The following is a 20,795-nucleotide window of genomic DNA, read 5'->3' as shown; positions in this document are numbered from 1 at the left end:
AAGAAGAGGGAGGAAAGGAAAGGAAGCAAATGTTTATAATACAGAAGGTATCTTCAGGAATATATTTTTATTTAAAAACACAAGCAGAGATCAGCCTTTATATTTCTAAGGAAACTGAAAACAAAAGACAAGAAAGCAAAACAAGCATGAGCTTTGCATGTTAACAGCAAGCCCTACTACCATAGAAAAGTAAAAGAGGGAAAAGACAAATAGCTATTCAAAGCATTTTAACAAAACATAAGCTTTCAATTATGTGAAAAATACTAGACTACCTGGCCATTACCCCACCACTGAAGTATCTCTAACATACAACATAAACCTGTAGCAAAGGAGATAATACTAAGCTTTAAGACATGAAACAAGAGTTTCATTTTCCGAAGTTACCCATCTTGTAAAAACTCTCAAGCTACGGAGGGTATCATTTTTATTTTTAGAATCCTTTTTACTTCAAGATGTATTTATAAATGTTCTGGCAGCAAACACAGGCATGCTGAAGTTTCTAGCTGCGGTCAAAGTTGGAATGCTTGAAGAAGTTACTCAACACTGTAACACTAATAGTCCTGCATTACATCTAGGCAAATAGTTAAAATGCTCTATTTTCAACATGCATTAAAGAACGTTCCATCCATCTTCGATATAATTTTGGCCATGGTTTATTTGCAACTTTTAAAACAGATTCAAAGTCTACAGGCATTTCTTTTTACACACTGTAATTTTAAAATTTATTTTTCTGAGGGAATTTAGTGACAAGAATGAACAGTCTACAAGGATGAGTCACATCCCTTTCAATTACACCAGCTAAAATGTTTTCAAAGAACACTTTTGTCACAGATTACTGTTAGCCACTCTGCTGCAGAACATCATAGTACTGCTTTTAACTAGAATTAACAACTTCCAGTTCATTACCCATTAAAAGTTCATCTATGGTGACTGCCTTAATACAACAAGGCTGCTAGCACTGTGCTTTCATCTTTTAAGAGAAGTCCTTGGGACTAAGATTGTATAGTAAAAAATCTTAACTACTATAAAATTAATAAATAAAAACAAACAAAACTCATTTCAACAAGAAAAGTTCATTCACTGAAAAATTTTGCTGATAGCCAGGCAAACCCACTGCTTGAGTACACCAACAGGTTCAAAATATCCTTTGCATTGATCCACAACAACAACAACAAAAAAAAGCAAAAGTAAATTGAGCAATTTCAGTAGCAAGATTGAAACCCAAAATGTGACATCCACTTCCCCATCAATCATATTAATTTCCAATTTAAATTATCATAAAGAACATTCTACTGAAGTCAGATTGATCTGCACACAGTATTAATAAACTTAGAAAAAGGTTGAAATAATCATCGCTCTTTACAACAAACTTTTATTCTTGTCTCCAGTACCTCCAGTAGACTTTCTGAAGTGCTCTATAGTCAAATAAAAGATTGAAATTGCAGCCATAAATTTAATCAGCACATGGTTTTGTTGAAAACCGCAAGCTTTAAGGTGGGTGTGTAGAGGGGGACCTCCTCCCCCCACCAGAAAAGCTGCCCAAATCCCTTTGTGTTCCAAGAGAAACTCAGACTGCATATGGTGGCTGATAGCAAGAGTCCAAAAAGAAATGGTACCACAATAATGTCTGGGTGGAAGCATACAGTATAAATGATGACTCTTATGAAGCACCTTGTCCAGACCCATTTTATTACCAAAAGCTGAAAGAGGTAACATGTTCATTTGTTTCTCTGCAACAACAGAGTTCACAAACTGGAAAACGTAACTGCCTTTAATCAATTTATCAAATACAGCTGATGCTTACGAAGACCAGCACAGTTATTTTAAGAGTATTCTGCTTCAGCTGCTCTTGTCACTTTGCAAAGGAAAGTCTACCTTTTCTCTACCAATTAGCTTTATTATCTTAATCACAGAACACTATTTCACTTGAGATTCATATAGTCCAACAAAGAAAAGCTTTTCTTTCTCCATTTAGAGCCTGCAAAAATAAAACAAAAAACAGACAGCATACCACAAGCAAACTGTCAGCTTGCTCATAAAAGATCAAGAGCAACTCTTGCGCCTCAGCAAGTCTTTGAAGTGATGCCTCTTGGATTAGCTGAAATTCTGTGTAATAGGAGTTGGGTAATTGAGCAGAACTGAGGAAAAAGATTCATCTTTTGTGACACTTCCACAAAAAGATATTTGTGCCTTGCAAAGGCTACAGATTTTTGGAATACAGCATTAGAAGCCCTAGAGAACTGTAAAAGTGATTAAATATTTCAGATAAACTCACAGCAACAAAAATATCAAGAAGTTACAAACAGTACTCTACAATGGAATCTGTTATCACGTTATACAAACTTTTGCTGTTTTGCCGTTATACAAACTTTTGCAAACTACATGTTACAGTAACACATGTAGACAAACATTGTTTTCATACATATTTTTGCTATGTATTTACCAACTCAACATGCTGAAGTACTTTACAAAAAACTCACTATTTTTCCCTGCATAAACAAAAGGGCAGTGATAGTTCATTGGAGAGACAGTCAACATACAAACCTACATGTCTACCCATAAAATTTTGTAATTGATGAGAAAAACTCTTCTCTTTGCTTTGTTGACTTGCCACATGCAGTTTCTGTTTTCCGTAGAGCAATAGGAAAAACATGAGAATTAAAACAGAAGATGCAGCTCCAGAAATGACAGAGCTGTCTGGAGGTGGTGTTCAGAATGAGACAGGAGTAGATACAAACTTTTCAACATTTTGAAAGCTGACAGTCTAACACTTTGAAATTTCTCATACCAGATTAAAAAAATACTGCCATGCAAATCACACCATTTTCTGTTCTACCTATACCTTTGATTTTTCCTCAGTGTAACTGCATAGCTTCGTACTTTAAAGAAGTCCAAATCCCAAACCAAATATTCTTTATCCCAGTAACAGAGAGAACAACCCACAATTAAGAGATTATATAATCACTTAATGAATAAATGAAAGCCAATAATTACATTAATGACAGCAGTACAACCTAAACAAAATTATATTTAATCTTAAAAACAGGAAAAAGAAAAAAAAAAACAGGTTTTGTGCAACAGTACACATAAAAATACTATCCAAGACAATTATACAACCAGAAAGTGGAATGACAGCAAGCATCACCACAATAGTAGCAAGATAGATGAAGAGAAAAACGTTGCTGATTGGACTAATTTCATAAAAAGATTTTAATTTCATCTTAAAGCCATACCTTCTTACACAGATGTCACTTCAGAGTATTTAAATCTACTAAAGTAAAAGAAGAAAAGTCTCTTGGGGATAACAAAAACAGATAAAATATTTACCCCAGGCACAGCTGAAAAAGATATTTAACTGTTAAGTTAAGCTTCTTAAAATATGTTTTCTTCTGCATAGCTCAGGAACACAATAAAAATCACAACACAAAGTAGATTCCCACACACACACTCAGGAGGGAACTGACACACAAAACAATCTTGTGGAGTAACAGCAGCCTCAGTTTATGGAAGTGCATTATAAATAATTCCATTAGAAAGATACCTTTTGTTTTCACATAGCTATATTCTAATGTGTAAGATAATACATGAAAGCATATTTGAACAGTTCGGTGGAGACCAAAAGTACTGTTTAAAGCCAAGAAGCTTGCCAAGTTAACAGTATGACTGAAGTCTTGGCTCCTAGACAGCATGTCTAACATATTAAAGTACATACTGCCTGCCTTACACTAACCCTATCAAGTGTGTTAATTAACACTTTCCCAACATACATGTAAGAAAATCCACTGCTAATCCTCTCAGAATACTACCATCAATTCCAAACCCAGGAAATTCTTTTTAGAGCACACCACTTACCTTCCCTTCCTTCTTTACTAATGAAGTTGGAGAAGAAGCAGCAATTACTTCTTACAGGAGAAGAGGAATAACTGTTTCAATCATTACTGCCATGAGGGATTAGTGGACCTGGGACAATAACCAAACTGCCTCATTTATATCCCAGAAATTCTTTTAGCTTTACTCTCTTCTATGTTATTTCACAGGGACCCTTCTCTAAGTCAGATGCTATAAATATCTCACCACTCCAAAAAGATACTTTTCCAAAAACCTCACAAACAGCTGCTCATCTCTTTACAATTATCAAGACTTTCCATCTTCATTAACAAGTACCACTTTCAAATAAAAGCATTACTTGTCCTATCCTTCTACACATATTTTCTCATAAAAATCAGAAAAAACCATTATCTTACACTGAAGTCACCTTTCTCTGAAGAGCCTGCTTCCAGTCTCTTATCCTATCAGAGATCATACAGACACAAAGTAAAAAATGTAAGAAAAAAAGTCTTTGGGAACTGCATTAATTTAAGCACATAGCAAATGTATGTTGTGGGACAAATGAGAACTTAAAATTCCTAGTTCATTTTCACAGAGTCTTTTAATTGGATGGAGAGACAAGCAGTGTTAAATTTATGCAATCACTTTTGTAGAATTATCCCAAAGAACTGAAAAAGGTATAACTAACAAACCCAAGAAAGCATATTCAGAGATAGTTACCTCACTATAATTACTACATGAGAGTGTTAATAGAACTAGTAAAGACTAACTACATCTGAATTCTTTGGATCATAATCTCAAGAAATGAAACATAACTCAGTGTGAAATATTAAGGTAAACAAAAGGAATGAGGACTTATCCTAGAATTTCTAGTTAACACGTGACCAGTAGCACGATTTTTTCCCCTATCTAAGAAGCAGCGCCAGTACAGCCTACCTGCAACTCAGTAAGTCAGAAAAATTTCCCTACAAAGTGTTCAATAAGTCTTTAATGACTCTATTCTTGAAGGTTAAAGGCTATCTGATGACAACTAAACTGCACTAACTGGACAACTTTTATTCAGTCTGCATTTTTAGAAAGTCTTTAAATAAATATACTCCAAAATATAGTGGAAAAGCAAAAGATAAAATTAGCATAGCACAAAACCAGAGATCTCAGTAGATTTCCCATTTGAATTAATAACCTTCCTACAGAAAAATCTGGCAATGTACCCAGGAGAGATATTTACTACTAGTCAGAAATTCATACCTCTAATTCTATAAGTGCTGCAGTCACTGCATCTGTTGCAAGAGCACCAGCCTGTAGCTTTTCAATTGCCTGTAAAACAGAATTTTTAGTTGATGATTAGGAGACGCTAATATTCTGTGACTAAGCCCTACGTTTTTCTAGTCCTGTACAAAACAAATATTCACCAAATTAGTTTAAAATGTAAGAGGACATAAAAACAAGAGGCACCAGAAATAGTCAGCATGCACCATGCAAAGGCAGATCTGAAGGCACGATTTTACTACTCCGACACTGCATTTAGATTCAGACTCCTGCATGATCAGATATATAGCAAAATAAATTCTTATACCTGGTATCCTCAAACACTTAATGTTTCAGTCAAAAATTTTCTCATTTTCCTTCCATGATTCAACAAAAATCCCTAGTACCATATATGGCAATTGTCACGAAATCAAACGGAATCTACAAGTAAGGTCATCTAAAAGCCAATACACAAAAACAAATCAAGTAAGACAATGTTATCTTCAAATTACATACGCACACAAAAATGAACTTTTAGAGCCTAAGATTATTTGTTAGATCCATACTGGACAAGACCTTACAGTTAAGTACTCTCAGGGAACCCCAGAAAACAAGTATGGCTTAATCTTCAGTTGCATGCCAAACCTGCGACTGTTTGTTCTTCATACAAGTTATTTATGTTGGCTACCTAGCTTAAGGAACCAAACAGAATCTCAAATTAGACTTAAATTCAACTGCAAGCCACCTTTTTTCACACATAATTAGCTGGGAAATGAATATCATTAGGGCTAATGCACAACTTCAATGAAGCTAGTGTTAAGTTTGGATGATTTTTGAGGCTTCTCATTACAAAATTAGATTGGTATTAGGATTGAGCAACAGAACCGATAATTATCAGAGGCCAACTCTCAGACTCTTCTAAAATGCCTGCCAAGCTTCCCAGCTCCTTCTCCCTGGAGAAAGCAAAAGGCGTTAGAAATTTTGGAGACAGGTCTTCCAGCTTCTCATTCAACACTTAGTAGACAGGACTTGCCAGTTCCAAAGCAAAGTTCTTGGAGGAGATAAAAAAAATTAATTTCAATGGAAATAAAAGTCTTGCCGTTTCTCTATTTCCAGCTTTGGGAAGAGGGTTTTGATTTTTTGTTTTGTTTTTCCTGTTTCTACCTCCCCTCCTATTAAGAAGTTAAGAGCTACCAGGAAGAAAAGAATTCTAGAAAACCCTGCATTCATGGAGCAATTTGGATGCTAGATATTAAATAAATTCCAAAAAGAGTGGACATTGATGAAAGAAAAATACAGACACCACATTTAGCTCCAGAAATCGAAGAGCCTCGGGAACAGTGCGGGAAGCTGTAGGAATACTCCACTGTGACCTTGTACCACTGTGACCTCCTCCTGCTCCCCCACTGTTCCTTTGGTGTCTGCTGTTTGCCACCACTGATGAGAATGTTGCTGCACCTCATGGCCATGGGCTCTACTGACTCTGTATCATGTTAACTGTTGCTGCTCCTTTTTTCCTCTAGAAATGCATACAGCCTGACCAGCTAAGCCCAGATATGCCCATTCATACTAAAGGGACAAGGCTACCAAATATATTTCTTGTATACCCACTACAAGACTGTGGAGCTGGTAAGACTTACCTTCTGACAGGCTCTTTTACACACATGCTTGTATTCTTTAGCTTTGGATTCGGAATGATAACCTGCACCTACAAGTAAGGCAAAAGGAACAGAGATTGTACTATCTGTCAAACTACAGCCTATAGTTTGCATAAAGAATTAAGACACAGACACACTGGCATTTCCTTTTTGTATCAATGATTGACAACTTTATGCATTCCAACATTAATTCAAATACACTCAGTAAAATACAGGATACAGAGCAAATATGCAGAAGCATACAGGTATAAATCTCGGCATCATACAATCTATTCCTATAAACATTCTCCAACAGATTCCAATTCTGCTCATTCTTGGAGGATTTCCAGCATAACTTTTTTATTTATTGTCCATCATAAGGCAAAAGCCTTGGGTTTAAGTCAAACTCCAATCTTCCTTTTACTGCTGATTTGGAAGTTTGCAATTACCATTCTGTTCATCTTATGTTTATGCTATGTTTTTAGAGCTCATTACTCCTGCTTTAGAACCATGAGAGTGCCTGGAAATAAAAATCACCCAGCTTTTTTTCTCCTTTTTCTCATTTTCAGTCTTTATGTCTATCCTGTTGCATCTAACCATTCTGCCCTGTTTTGAAGCCACTACCCCCTACTTCCATACCTGAAAAATTTATCAGTGCCCACTATATGACTAAATACAGCATCAGAAAAATAACAAACAGGACTAGCATGCTGATATTTAAATTCCATCTTCTTCTGTTTTTTTGGGGTTTGAACTCGAAAAATATGCTTGTATTTATCTCAACTTCCCTTTCCTCACCTCTAGAAATGTTAGTTTTGAGAAACTCTAATAAAATAAGTTTTAGCACTACTAGTGTAAGAATTCTAAACAGAGTAAAGTAACCCAATAAAGGACAACACAGAATACCAGGGTTGTCAAATATCAAGCCAGAATGTTTTTTGAGGGTTTTGTTTTGGTTTTTTTTTCACCTTAAGGATCTTATAATCCAAGTAGCATGTTAGTTTTTCAAATATTTTAGGTGTTGCCAGGCTACTTTGCTCAATTTTACCTCATGTCACCACTCATATGCTAAAAAAACCCATACAGCCAGATATAAGCATCACTAATATTTTCAAGATTAACAGTATTTAAGAAAGAACCTATGAGAATTTACGAACAAGACACACACAACAAAACACATCATTTTTGTATCACATCTGAGTAGATGACCTCTTCATTACACATGGAAAAAATAATAGTAATTCACTTAAACACAAACCATATTTAAAAAAAACCAGACAGACTTGGAGGAAAACTTTCAAAAGGGTAAAAAAAATTAAGTTCCGCAACAAACGGCCTAAGGAGGTTTTAAAAAGTCTTAACTAGACTGTCCTTACAGACAAGTTAGACAATAAACTGTCAGTAAGGAAACAGCTATGTTTCCCAAGCTTACCAGATAATTGCAGAATTTGACATTTTAAAACTATTTAACTTAAGGATTTTGTTTGGGGTTTTCTTTGTCAAGGAGAAACAAAAAATTACCATCCAGAACACCCAAAACCCTACATTTTTATTAACAATTTCCAAGATCCTCCAGCCAATGCAACTTCCAATCGAACTCTCCACTCCCAGATTTACACCCAAAGTTAATGTCACTTCATTGAAACAGTAGTAGTCCAAAGCCAAAATAACATTTTAGTTGATATTTAGTTCGTATGTGCACTACTTCCATTCCAGCTGTTATGCTTCTGCATCTTACCTGCATGGACAAGCACAAATCCCACTCGTTTCCCTCTTTGGGTTTGCTTTGTTTCGGGGTCTTTGACCACCACTTTTACAGCTGTAACCTGAGACGATTTGGAAGGTAACACTTCTACTGAACTTATCCCCTTCTCCATGATCATACGTTAGGATCACCATCTTCTACTGGAAAAGAGCATCCTTCCAGTCAAAAATAAACTCTGGAGAGGAATCATCCTAAAACCAAATCACATGCATACGTTAGATGCTGATTTCAAGAGATGAATTTCATACAAATAACTCCAGGAAGAACTTTTGGAAGAGAGGTTTAAAACAAGGAGAGTATGCCTCTTGAAAGAAGGGCATCTAAGTTCTGCCTCTTCCCTAGCTAACAGTATTAATAAGACTTAAAATAATCAAAGTCCATGTTGCAAGTTGAAAGCAGCCTTTTCGTTACAACTTAACTTGAACCTAATAATCTTTCCAGACATTGTGGGGACCTGTTGATAGAAGGCTTGCCCATGACTGAGAGAAAGCTGCTTTCCATGGTCTCCTTTTATTCAACAGTACAACTTATTTCTCTACCCATCGTGCCTAACTAGTTCTTAAAGTGATGATGCTCCACAGCCACAATCTTTACTTCTTAAATGTGTCATTCCCTGCTTGAGTGGAAAGTTCTAAGCAGCACTGTAGCAATGACGGCAAAAGCTGAAAGATGGTATACATGGTTGCACGGCAGAATCTCCTATCCTGAAATCCCATACTGACATTTGCCTGCATGACTTTGTGTCTACATTTTATGTAGGGGATGTAGAATCTGTGCATTAACACAAATCTAATAGTCATACAAGAAGTTACAAACATGTGCTCCAGAGAATTGTAGCATATGAGTAACACTTAAAAATGCCACACCTTTTCCCTTCTTTTCCAGGAAATAGCTGTTTAAGATCCTATAACGAAATCCTACTCTTCCACACTTTTTCATCCCTTACCCTTATTATTCTCCACTAATTTGCAGGGGGGAAAGAAAAAGAGAAATTAACTCTTTTTTTATGCAAAGTATTTCTAAAATATGCCAAATAAGCCTAAAACAGTGAAAGAAAGTTTACCTAGATAAATATAAGGATAGCTACCATGATCATTAGCGAACCACAACATTCTTAAGTCGATCTCAAATACTTTAGTAACCCTATTTGGTTATGATCTTAACCCTTAGGATGTCTATAGAATTTAATGTTTATAGAAAGCTAATGGAAAAACTGTCAATATTTTCTAGTACACAAAACAAAAAAGCTCCCAAGTTAAAGTACAGGACTATGTATTTTTCAGGAGTCAGAAAACAAATTCATTGTATTCACTGCTCATCTTATCCACAGCCTAATACATGTTAATCCTGGCACTATACCTTTTCTCTAGTTCAGCAGGTAAAATTAAAAACAGACATTCCACATGTTGAATTAATTCAGGAAGTGAAAAAGCATATAGTGTTAATGTATGAATGGAGAAAACCTCTATAACATATTAATATGATATTAATATGTTGTCTATCACCAATATGATGTCTATCACTCCTACCACCTCAAAAAGAATACTAGAAAGCGAATAGAAGTGAAAAAAATGAGACATTTAATACACAGGATTTAAACCACAGATTTTGCAAATGCTATATGGCTTACTCCAGTAATTAAATACCACTCCATTTAAACAACCAAAACAATGCAAATTATGTTTAACAAGATTCAGCACTGGCACAGAACAGACAAACTTGCTAGTTTACCACAGCAATCCTTTCAGTAATGAAAATTAGCACAGCTTTCTAGGAAGTTAGTTATTTCCGCTCATTTTTTCTTAGATGCTAAACATATATAGGTATGTATCTTCATATATTTATAAATCTGTATTTTAAGATTAAATATGAACTTATTGTTATAATTATAAATATATATATATTTATACAAAATGAAAGACCACTACAATACCTAGATTCTACAGAGAGAAAAAGCATTTATGTACTACATCCAATTGTAATGGTCTCCTGTATAAACTTCAGAGCTAAAATTGAAGTCCTAATCACTGCATTTACTTCCTTTCTGCTAATAATAATGAAGAAAGCTCCAGCAGCCATTGGTACCAGCAGTAAGGTGAAACACAGTCTGTTCCCTACAAACTCTGCTTCGCTGCATCTTATTACACCACACAGAACGTCATTACAGCAACAAGGGCATGAGAAACACCAAAGTAAAATGACAGAGGAACAAGTAAGAGACCTATATTCTTGCAGGAATGGCAGAAATGGTGTGGCGGTAGGGAAAGTAATAATGATGGTAGTCGAATCATTTTTGAAAATGAAGATACAGATGCCACTTAAAGACTACCTAACAGCATAACTCCAGGCTGAAAACCCTAATTAGGCCTTTACACGCACTTGGGTCTGAGGATGCATTTATTTTTTACCAGACAATGTATAGTCAACCTATCCCAATAATTTTCTTCAGTTCATAACACTTCCTCCACATGAACTCAATTTTGTCAAACCCCTTCCATCCCAAAACCGTTCTTCAGGTCCTTTCAAATTTCATCCACAGACATTCTGCTTCTACTTTGTACCCAACCTTTCCCTTTCCAGCTGCTTCTAGGATTTATCTGTTCTCCTTCCTGGATGCCACACATTCATCATTTCCGATCTCACCCCTCCTTGTTAACAGTTCACTGTGCTGCATCTGTACAGCTACAGAAACGGTGGAGAAACATACTCTAGCTTGACTCCTAAAGAACGTGAACCATAATGATTCTACCAAAGTAGCCCAAAGCACTTCTCTGAAGCGCACTGAAAAAGTAACTCTGAATCCTACGCAGGCACTCAGAAAAACGTAAACAAACTTGTCACACCCAACGTCGAAAGAGTCGCTCAAGTCTTTCGGCACGCTTGCCATAGACACTACGGCTCTTCTATCAGCCAAGAGGTAGGCGGTCCTCACCGTGCCCCCAGATTCAAAACCCGGCCTAACGCTCACCGCACAGAACACCGCACCGCGGAGCCAACGCTTACAAACGCGGCGGAGGGATGGAGGCGGAGACGTACGCACCGGCGCCTCCGTCCCAGCACCAGCAACAGGGAAGAGCTCGTTTTTAAGAGCTTTTGGGTTTTACAGTAAGAGGCCGGAGGGGGGCGGGGGGGGCACGAACAGCAACCGGGCGAGAGAAAAGCCCTTAACCCCACGAGCGAGCAGCCGAGCCCCCGCAAGGGACCGCTTCGCTTCGAAAGCCCAGCGGGAAGAGCGGCCACCGAGAAGCGGACGAGGAAACGAGCAACCACGAAACCGAAACGGAAGAGAAACTTTTATTTGGGGGGAAAAAAAACCTCCTTGGCGAGACCGGCCGCGGCCACCGGCGGGCGGCGCCGCTGCCGCCCCGCGGAAGCCCCCGGGGAGGGGAGGGCCGGGCGGCCCACCCCACGCTGGCACGGCGGCAGAAGCCCCGCGCGGGCGGGAGAGGCCGGGGCGGCCGCACGGCGGGAAGGAGGTGCAGCCCGGTGCGCCCTCGGCCCCGCTACTCGCCCCGGGGAGGCGACGGCCAAGGGCCGCCGCCCGGGCAGCCGCAGCCGCAGCCGCCGGGGCCACCGCCCCCCTCCCGGGAAGCGGGGCCCCGCTGGTGTGACGTCACCCGGGGGAGCCCCCGCCGGCGGCGCGCGGACCGCTCGAGCCCGTGCGGCCGCCTCGCGGCGGCGCCGCCGCCGTTACGCCCCAGCGCCGACCCGCGGAACCCCGGCGGGAGGATTAAGCGGGCGCGGGGAGACGGGGGGAGACGACAGGCCGGGGAGAGGCGGGGACCGGCAGGCTAAGGCGGGGCAGGGCGGAACCAGGCACGAAGCACTCACCCTCCACCGCCGTCAACCTCGCGCCCGCCCGCCCGTTGCCTCGGTGAGGATGAGGCGTCCCGCCCACCGCCTCCCTCCGATTGGGCCAGCCGAGCCAGGCGACCGGAAATAGCGTTACGCCGATTGGCGGCTCGGCAGGCCAGTGCCGCGCCAGCCTGCCGCCGGCGCGCCAATCGCGGCGGGGAGCGAGGGCTCAGCCCCGGGGCAGGGCGTTGTGGCTGCCGCTAAGGGGCAGGGCGCCCCCGTTTCCCCCCTCAGCCTAGGCGGACCGAGCTGGGTGGGCGGTGGCGGGTGCTCAAGGGGCGCCTGCGGGGGGGGGGGAAGAAACGGTGGCCGCAGCCTCCCCGAGGAGAAGGGGCCGGTGAAGGCGCTGCTCGGGCGACGGGGAGCCGGGCCCGGGGCTCTGGGAGTGAGGGGAGGAGGCGGGCGCGGCGTACACGCACCTGCCTGTGGAGCAGCTGAGCTTCGCCACTCCCAGCCCGCTTCCCGGCCCTCTGTCGGGCTGCTGGGCCTTGGGGCCGCTTTGTTTTCCCTCGCCGTCGGTAGCTTCCTCGCAAAGACTGTTTGACTGAGCAAAACCTAATGAAAAAAACATACCAGCGTGTGATGCGTTTTGCCTTACGGATTTGTATCGGGTTTGTTACCTTGCTCCCGGCAGATGCAGGACTTAAGATGGCTGCACTGAGCAAAACAAACTTCACTGATCACAAATAAGTGTTTTTCACAGCAGTTCTGTCAGGAAATCTCACACCAGTTGGGTGTTTTGCAACTCCTCCCTTCAAGGGGCATTTGAGTTTTGTGTACTGTTAGAGGAGTATTAAGTTCCTATTAATTTCTGCCCATTTTGTTCCAAAGGGGACTTGATGTCAACTGTGCTGGTGTCACTTGCTAAAGCTACTTTGCCAGGAACGAGGGCAGCTACATCTAAATCCCATTTCCTTCATACCTTCTCAGATGATCATTACTGTCAGTTTTGGGAACCAGCTGTGTACGTGCATGCCACTTCATGTATCCCAGCTGACGTTGTCTACGGTTTCTAAAGTGCCTTCACTCTTACAGCCCCTGCTCCTCTTGTAGGACTGTGAAACAAGACCAGATGCCTTTATGGACTGACTTACATTGCAGAGAACGTTTATCTTAGCTGACCTCTCAAATTTTCATTTGCAAAGGTCAGCTCTTTCAAGCTGAAACTGTAACATGTTTATAAAATAAAGACACAGTTGTTCTTTTTGCAGAAGTCACTGAAGAGGTTTCCCTGATCTCTTGCTCAAGCTCCAATGTGAGAAGTGATAACATATATTTTATATAAAAGATCCTCCTCAGCCTTCTAGGTGAAACCGATTTCAGCTCCTCCCCATTTTTCTTTTCCTAAAAGCGAGCACAGCGTGTAGCTCTTGCAGTGGTTCCTGACACAGTGGACAGTATCATTCATTCTCTGCAAACCAGCTGTCAGGAAATAACCTGCTTCAGCCAAACTACATCTTTGAAGGGAATTTTTAAGAATCAAGTTTCTGCAGTACTTCCTCTGACACCGATTTCATTCACTAACCAAAATACATTTCAAAGCAAATAATAACTAGTAATAGATTACTTATACTTCTTACCACCATTACCATGTAAGGCAAACGTAATTTGGTCTTGCTCACGTTTGTAGTGAATACACTTTAGCCTGTGGCCACCGTGTTGCACCCAAATTATCATATATTAAACATTAGCAAAAACTTGAGCACTGAACTGTCGAGAACTGAACAAAAAAATCTGCAAAGTAACCTTTTTACCCCCAGACTTTATTCCATCTCCACTGTGTCCTAATCTTCCTAAGTAGGATCTTCCCCAGGTATTCAGGAGGTTCCTTCCTGACCTGCCTTATAGTCACAGAAACCCCTTTTATGCCTTTTTTCCCAATAAATAACAATGTGCTTCCATTATTTTTTGTATTATTGACTTTTTTTTTTTCCCCAAAGACCAGCCTTAAATTTTTTTAACGATGCAAAAAAATGTCAGGAACACATGCAAGTCTCCTTTTTCAACACACGTTTTTGGCACACAAAACTATGTGGCTTATGGACATCAGCTTTTCTCTTCCACATTACCAGGTGCTTCTTCTTCTGTTGGATAAAACTACAAGGAAATAATGTGAACTCCACAAACCCTTAGAAAATCTTTGGCCTCCTTTCACAGATTTTAACGTGAGGTCCAAATCGCAGTTGCAAGTTGCTCTGTTGCCAATTTTTTTTTAAAAAGTCCTCATTATTCTTGATAGCAATGCTGAAGTGAACCAAGGAAATTCCACAATGTACTTTTTTTGCCTCTCAGATGGCAATAGTTACATTTGAGCTAGGACAATCCGATTTTGGGGGACAGGGAGGGTGTTATGTGGAAGTGTTCCAATGCACTTGACTGCTAGCTGTAGCCTTTCTTTGACACACAGTGTTGGCCACTACCACCGCAACTTCAGCTTGACCTTGTGCATTCATCCCTATGTCCTGTATAAGGTCCTACGCACCTTCTGCCCACCCTCTGTTTTCCCTTTCTCTGTCCACCTCTCCCATCTGTCAGCTAAGCAGGAGGCAGCACAACATGTGGCTGACTCAGAGCTACATATATTTTGACTTGACCCTGCTGTCAAATCTCCCTGAAGTTGGCCAGTAGGTTCAAATTACGAAGATAGGCTGACAGACTGATGGATGGACAGTGTGATCATGGAGCCCTTCTTTCTTTAGGGGAGTAAGCTAAACACACTGTCAATATTTGTCCTGCCCCGTTCTCCAGGAGAACTGGATTACAAATGCAAATGTGTGTTTTCACTTGTTTTTTGATGCTTTTCTTAACTTGTCCCTCGCTGCTGGTGACAGTTTCCAAACTGGCCAAATATTTCTTGGGTTTTCCTATATTCTGGTTCTTGCTCTTCTCTAGATTTGTGGTGCTACTCCAATAAAGAAGTGATCTCAATCTGTAAATCATTCCTCAGCATACAGGTTTGAAGTGAAAGGCTTCCTTTATTCCTTTTACAAAGTTTCCAGCTGTGTTTTAATGCCTGGTTTTGGTTTTGTTAGATTTCTTCTTGCACTTTGTGTTTTGAGGCAGACTCTAGTAGTTTTACTTCCTAATTTGATAAAGAGCTTATCTGCTGCTTTAACTTATTCTGAATATAAGTGGCTGTTCAAGCCCAAAGACTTCAGTGAGGCTTCATCTCACTTGCTGTACTGTAATGAAACCTTTAATTAAATAAAATCTGAGGTAAGAATGCAGACACGTATGCCACTGCTTGATTATTTCTTGGAACTTAAAGTATTGTTTTAATACTGACACCCTCCATTTCCTGAAAGAAAAGCTCAGAGAGTGGATACTTTTGGGTTTTTTTTGACCAAACATTGAGTGGGGTGATCCCATGTGCTCAGTAAGAAGAATTTAATGCATTTGCAGCCAGCCAGACCCATGGACATCCACGCAAGCAAAGCACATCTCTACAAGAAGCACTTCAACACAATGCAGCTGGAAACTCCTCCTTTGACCAGGACTTTGAGAAGCGTTCTGCTCCAGAGGTGTAAGCAACACCCAATTAGGATCTATGTGCAAGGGGTATGTGTTTGCTGTTAAACTCAGTGAGTTGCTTAACACTATGCCAAGCAAAATCATTTGCCTCAGCGCAGGGAAGCAAGATGAAGTCCAGCCTCTCTCTGCTGCCTCACAACTCCCATTTCAGACTCAGCAGCATAGACTCTTGTCAAACAGGGTTATGGTGGATGCTCTATACGTGTCCTATAGTTCCTCCACTGAGGAAATTCCTTGCAGAGATAAATTTTGGAGCTTCTTTGAGTACGTCTAGGCAACACAGTATGCCTCTATGAGGTTCTGGCAAATCAGGCCCATGTATCTGACAATGTACATTCAGATATCATACTAGTTTGTTACAATGATGTGGACAAAATACAAAGAAAAAGGAGAAACCATTTGATACCTCTCCTAGTTACAACCCTCCAGGACTGATGATTTTTATTAAGTTTTTATAGGTTTCTTCAAACCTATAGCAAAGTAATTCAGCTGCTTCACTTAAAGGCAGGCTAGAATTTGGAGTTGGAGATGCTAAGCTGTAGCCTTCAGGTGCAATGAAGGAGAATATTTCATAGTAGGTGACAAGAAAGGCAGGCATTTCATCACAGTTTAGATCTCCTTTCTCATAGTTCTTTCGCTTTTTTTGTGAGGCAACAGGAGAGCTGCTTTGAATAAAGAGAACCTGACCTCACAAAACCACTTTATCCCTGCTTTGCAAAAGAGAACATTCCAGGCAACAAATAGCTGAATGTTTGGGTTGGGAGGTTTCAGTGCTTTTGGACACCTGTTAAAGGACAGAGATGCTGAGAAAAGGCAGTAGAAGAGGAGAAGACTCACATACCTCTCCTATCCCTTTTGACCCAGGTGAGAGGACAACCTTAAACAATCAATTCAAGACAATGCTTTAAGAAAGAATTTATCTGGGAAGTGGCCATGCCGCCGGGGGCGGGGCGGGGGGGGGGGGGCGGCAAGCATGTCGAAATACAGCCCTATGTCGACCATTCCAGTTTAGGAACTTTGCAACTCATTTCTACAGTCAACGGAGAAAGAAGCTGAATGCACCAACAAATATGAACAGGAATTGTTATCTGAATGATTGCATGCAAAAGGAGAATAGCATCTGAAGGCCACTGTAAAGGCTGGAATCAATCCACTCAGATACCACATTATTAATCGCCCTGAAAGACTGCCTGATCTTTGCAGGTAGCATAAATAAGCCTGCAGTTTTCTCCAGGCACGCTTGTTGTTTCCTCTGCATATGAAGAGGCCCCTTCTTTGACTTCCAGCCAGTAAAATAATGGTTTTTCCAGATAATGAACCACTTTACATGAGGAAAATACTCTAGCATCCTGGACCTGTCTAAACAGCATTCCATGTACTGGGCTGCTCAACACCCACAGACGGTTATTTCCAACACTTGTTCCATCACATCTCAAAAAACTCTTAACTCAGCGTGCTTGTGACTTCTCTCAGCCAGCTTTCACAGTTGTAACTAGATGGAGGCCAAATCATAAGACACAGGACTTATGAGAAATAAAACTTCAAATATGCATTTATCAGCTGTTGCCAAAATAACCACTACTAGTAAATCCCTGCAAGGTTTTGTCTTTATTCCTTAAGCACAGAAAGTGAGTTATATGCATACTGGGTCCGTACTGGCCCTTGTAGGAGGATAGTCATCTCCCCATCAACTGCTATGGGAAATCAGGAAGCCAGGACTCACAGAGCAGTGGTTTTCAGAGTCAGAGATCATTTCTCTTCACGCCCACACAAAGCATGGTGCAGATTTAAATATGACAATTTAAAAGAACATATTATGTCAGAACAGGCCAAGTTGGTGACTAAGTAAATCCTGGACTAGGTTTTCTCTACAAGTTTTATCATCTCATTATTTTTAAGGGTTTTGACCTGCATGGTTGCTTTCTGCAGCTCTCTGTGGGTAATGATTTGGTCCAAACCAAAGTTGTTTTATTGCCCTCAAGGTGTGATACAGTTGCAGTAGGGCAGTCTTCACAACACCCTCCTCTTCAAATTCTGTGATACTGATCCAATTGCAACAGAGAGAGCTCAGGATATCTAAGTTCACTAAGAAGCTTTAAGAATCATTCTCTTAACGGAAAGGTTCTGATCTTCAGGTTGTAAAATGAGGAAGAAAAAAACCCAAACATTCTCATCCCTCAGACTAGCGCATGAGCTCTATGAGCAACCTCATGTTTTGGAGGTTGAGATTGATACAAAAATCGATGCAGGTTTATTTTAGGACAGAATTTGCACTTTTAAACTACATCTCTTTAGACATGAATTTTAAGTTCATTATTGTTACCCTTCTTGTGCATATTGTACCTGTTGCCTTTCCAAAAATTTGACTTGCAGCTAAGTAAGGCAGCCATGCTGTAACAAACGCATCTTTGCTTACCAAGGCAACTTGCTTTGCTGTCAAATGTAAATTTTGCACCTCTTCAGAAAACAAGCTAACTTTAGTGATAGATTTGTATTCCTTTTAAGTGTCATCAGTCTGCTACAACTGTTTTAATATTAATACAAGAGTGTTGTAAGTAGCTCTATAGCCATCACCTTGTGCAGCACCCCTTTGACTCAGTAAACTCCACCATGGGCCATACACAGCACACTACCGTTCACTGCTACCAGTCAGGATGTTCACTGAAGTGGTCAGTCTGGTCATCTGGATTGAGGAAGTGATGATCCATCCATGAGGCAGATGGACTTCCATGGAGCATAAGGGTTGTGGGTTTTATTTAATTGTAATAAATTAAAATTAAAACCCAGCTAACAAAACAGTTATTTGAGAAAGTCGACCACTTGGACCAAAATACAGAATAATGAAGACTGCTTCCCTTCATGGCATTTTTGTGTCAGACTACAGCTTAAAGAAAAGCATCCATTTGTGTAACTGAAACACACGCTAGAGCTGATTTCACAAGTACCATGCTTGATTTTCTCTCTGACATGGTTTTGCTTCCTAGGGATTTGTATTTAGTTACCTCATAGAGAGTTCTAAAATTCACCAAATGAGAAACATGCGGAAAAAAAGATGCGTAACTTGTGGTTGGTTTGGGAATTACTGATCTCCTTTCCCACCTCCGGCTGTAAGGACGTCCTTCAGAACATCTCTTGGTCAACACCAGAGGCTGCGTTGTTCATCACCGCGCATCTTCTCAGGCTCTCTCCCTGCTGGTGCTGCTCAGTTGTTACTTTTGCAGAACTCTTTTAGGAAAAGAACTGACAGCTCAGGCTTTTCTGCCCTGCTCTGCCCCCAAATCCTCCTAAAGCCCAAGGCATCCGTTCTTGGGGCAGCTCATGCACCCACTCCCTCTTTGAGGGCCTGGGCATTAAGCTAAGGGGAAAAGCAGATAAGGGAAACGAGGAAGGGAAGCAGCTTATGCTTAGGGGGTTTTGCACTCCACAGAAATGATTTTAACACTTAATCACCTGTAGAAATCACAGCCATCCTGAAACAGTCACTTTGCTATTCTTAGTCCTTTTGGTAACCACTCCTGTTCAGACTTATATTTTCCACAGACAAACTGCCAACCCCTTTGAGCAGTGGTTCAGCCACACATGTTGCTGACTGCAGTGGGCAGTTTTTCTGTTCAGACTTACAATGTCCCTCTTTGACTCACGCTGTCGGAAGTCAATACAAACCCTATCTGCCTCAATTGTCCTTTCCCTGCTTCCTTGCCCCAGAAATATAAAAAGAGCAAGGTCTAAAAGTGCATTGGGCAGGATTTCAGTGCAAAGCCAAGGGATTTGTGCAGTGCCAAGGAGCACATGGGACGCAGTCCAAGAGCATTTGCCCATGAAAACGTGGCAACCAGCCTTTGGAGCGAGTGTCTCCGAGAATGGGAGAGGAGTGAGGTTTGCCAGGGCACTCACTGGAGTCTGGAAGCAATGTTGTTTGAAACTTGCATAGTCTCGCATGGCTGAAATACAGAGCTGGAACAGTACTGGTAGGGATTACTCATATGCTAGTGATGAGGAGGATATAAAGTAATAATGACCTTAAGTGACATTAATCTAGATTGGATCCAGAACCCAGACAAAAATATTCCCATATGTAACACCGTATGTCAAGCACAGAAAAAATACACAAGACAATAGACCTTTCTGCCACCTTGTCTTGCCTTTTACAGGAATACAGTAACATAGTCCTGTGCATGAAAAGGTACATTTTTACATTAGGAAGGTTGCAGTTTTTTAAAGTATTCTATGAAATAATGAAAATTACTGTGCCATCAGAACTACTACTTTTGTTGTTCTTATCATAGCTACAAAACTGAGGTTGAGGCATTTAACTCATGATTTAAGACAAGTTAAAAACAACCTAATTAGTAGCTTTATTTTAAATATATATGTAACTTAACTTTCTAAGACTTTATTAAAAAAAACCACAGTATTTCGGTTGGTTGTTTTGTTTGCTAAAAAAGAATGTGACGGCACAAGTTACTGTTATTTTTGGACACTACTGAAATATGGAAAGAACAAAAAGCCGACTTGCTATTAATTGGAAATAATACATTTAATTTTTAGAAGGAAGGAATAATAGAAAACATACGTGGCTCCTCACCTCTGGTTGTCTGATCTTTCTCGGGTTTTAAATAAATCAAACCCTCTTGTGATTTCCACTTGTAATATTAGATCTTTAAATGTCTGGCTTACAGTCTAGCATGAGCTCTGGTGGCTGCCAACTTGGAGACAAACTACTTTATACCAGACCTCCATAAGTTGCTAGAAAAATTACTTCTGTCTCACTTCTAGCAGTCCTGGGTTTTAATGTGTTATTTTACTTAATTGCCATCACTTTTGCTGGTTACATGACATTTAGTGAAAGGGAAAAATAACATCATATTTTAAAGTTCAGAGGTTAGAACTTCTAGATCCTATTTTCATGTTTAAAAGGATGAGAAGGTCAA

The 20,795-nt window shown here is 40.5% G+C and overlaps 1 protein-coding gene across 1 annotated transcript in view; it reads right to left on the bottom strand.

Annotated features, from left to right (window-relative positions):
- Nucleotides 1-12,347, bottom strand: part of TASP1 (taspase 1) — an 89,846-nt gene extending 77,499 nt beyond the window's left edge. Inside the window, 4 exon segments of the mRNA XM_069787559.1 lie at nt 5,077-5,145; nt 6,717-6,784; nt 8,452-8,669; nt 12,310-12,347. Of these exon segments, the coding sequence (XP_069643660.1) occupies nt 5,077-5,145; nt 6,717-6,784; nt 8,452-8,596 (282 nt within the window). The 5' untranslated portion in view covers nt 8,597-8,669; nt 12,310-12,347.
- Nucleotides 12,348-20,795: the final 8,448 nt, after the last annotated feature.

This window comes from Haliaeetus albicilla, chromosome 7, assembly GCF_947461875.1.
Source record: "Haliaeetus albicilla chromosome 7, bHalAlb1.1, whole genome shotgun sequence".
Taxonomy (NCBI): Eukaryota; Metazoa; Chordata; class Aves; order Accipitriformes; family Accipitridae; genus Haliaeetus; species Haliaeetus albicilla.
The sequence above is the reverse complement of the archived record's forward strand: the minus strand, read 5'-3'. Positions and strand labels throughout refer to the sequence as shown.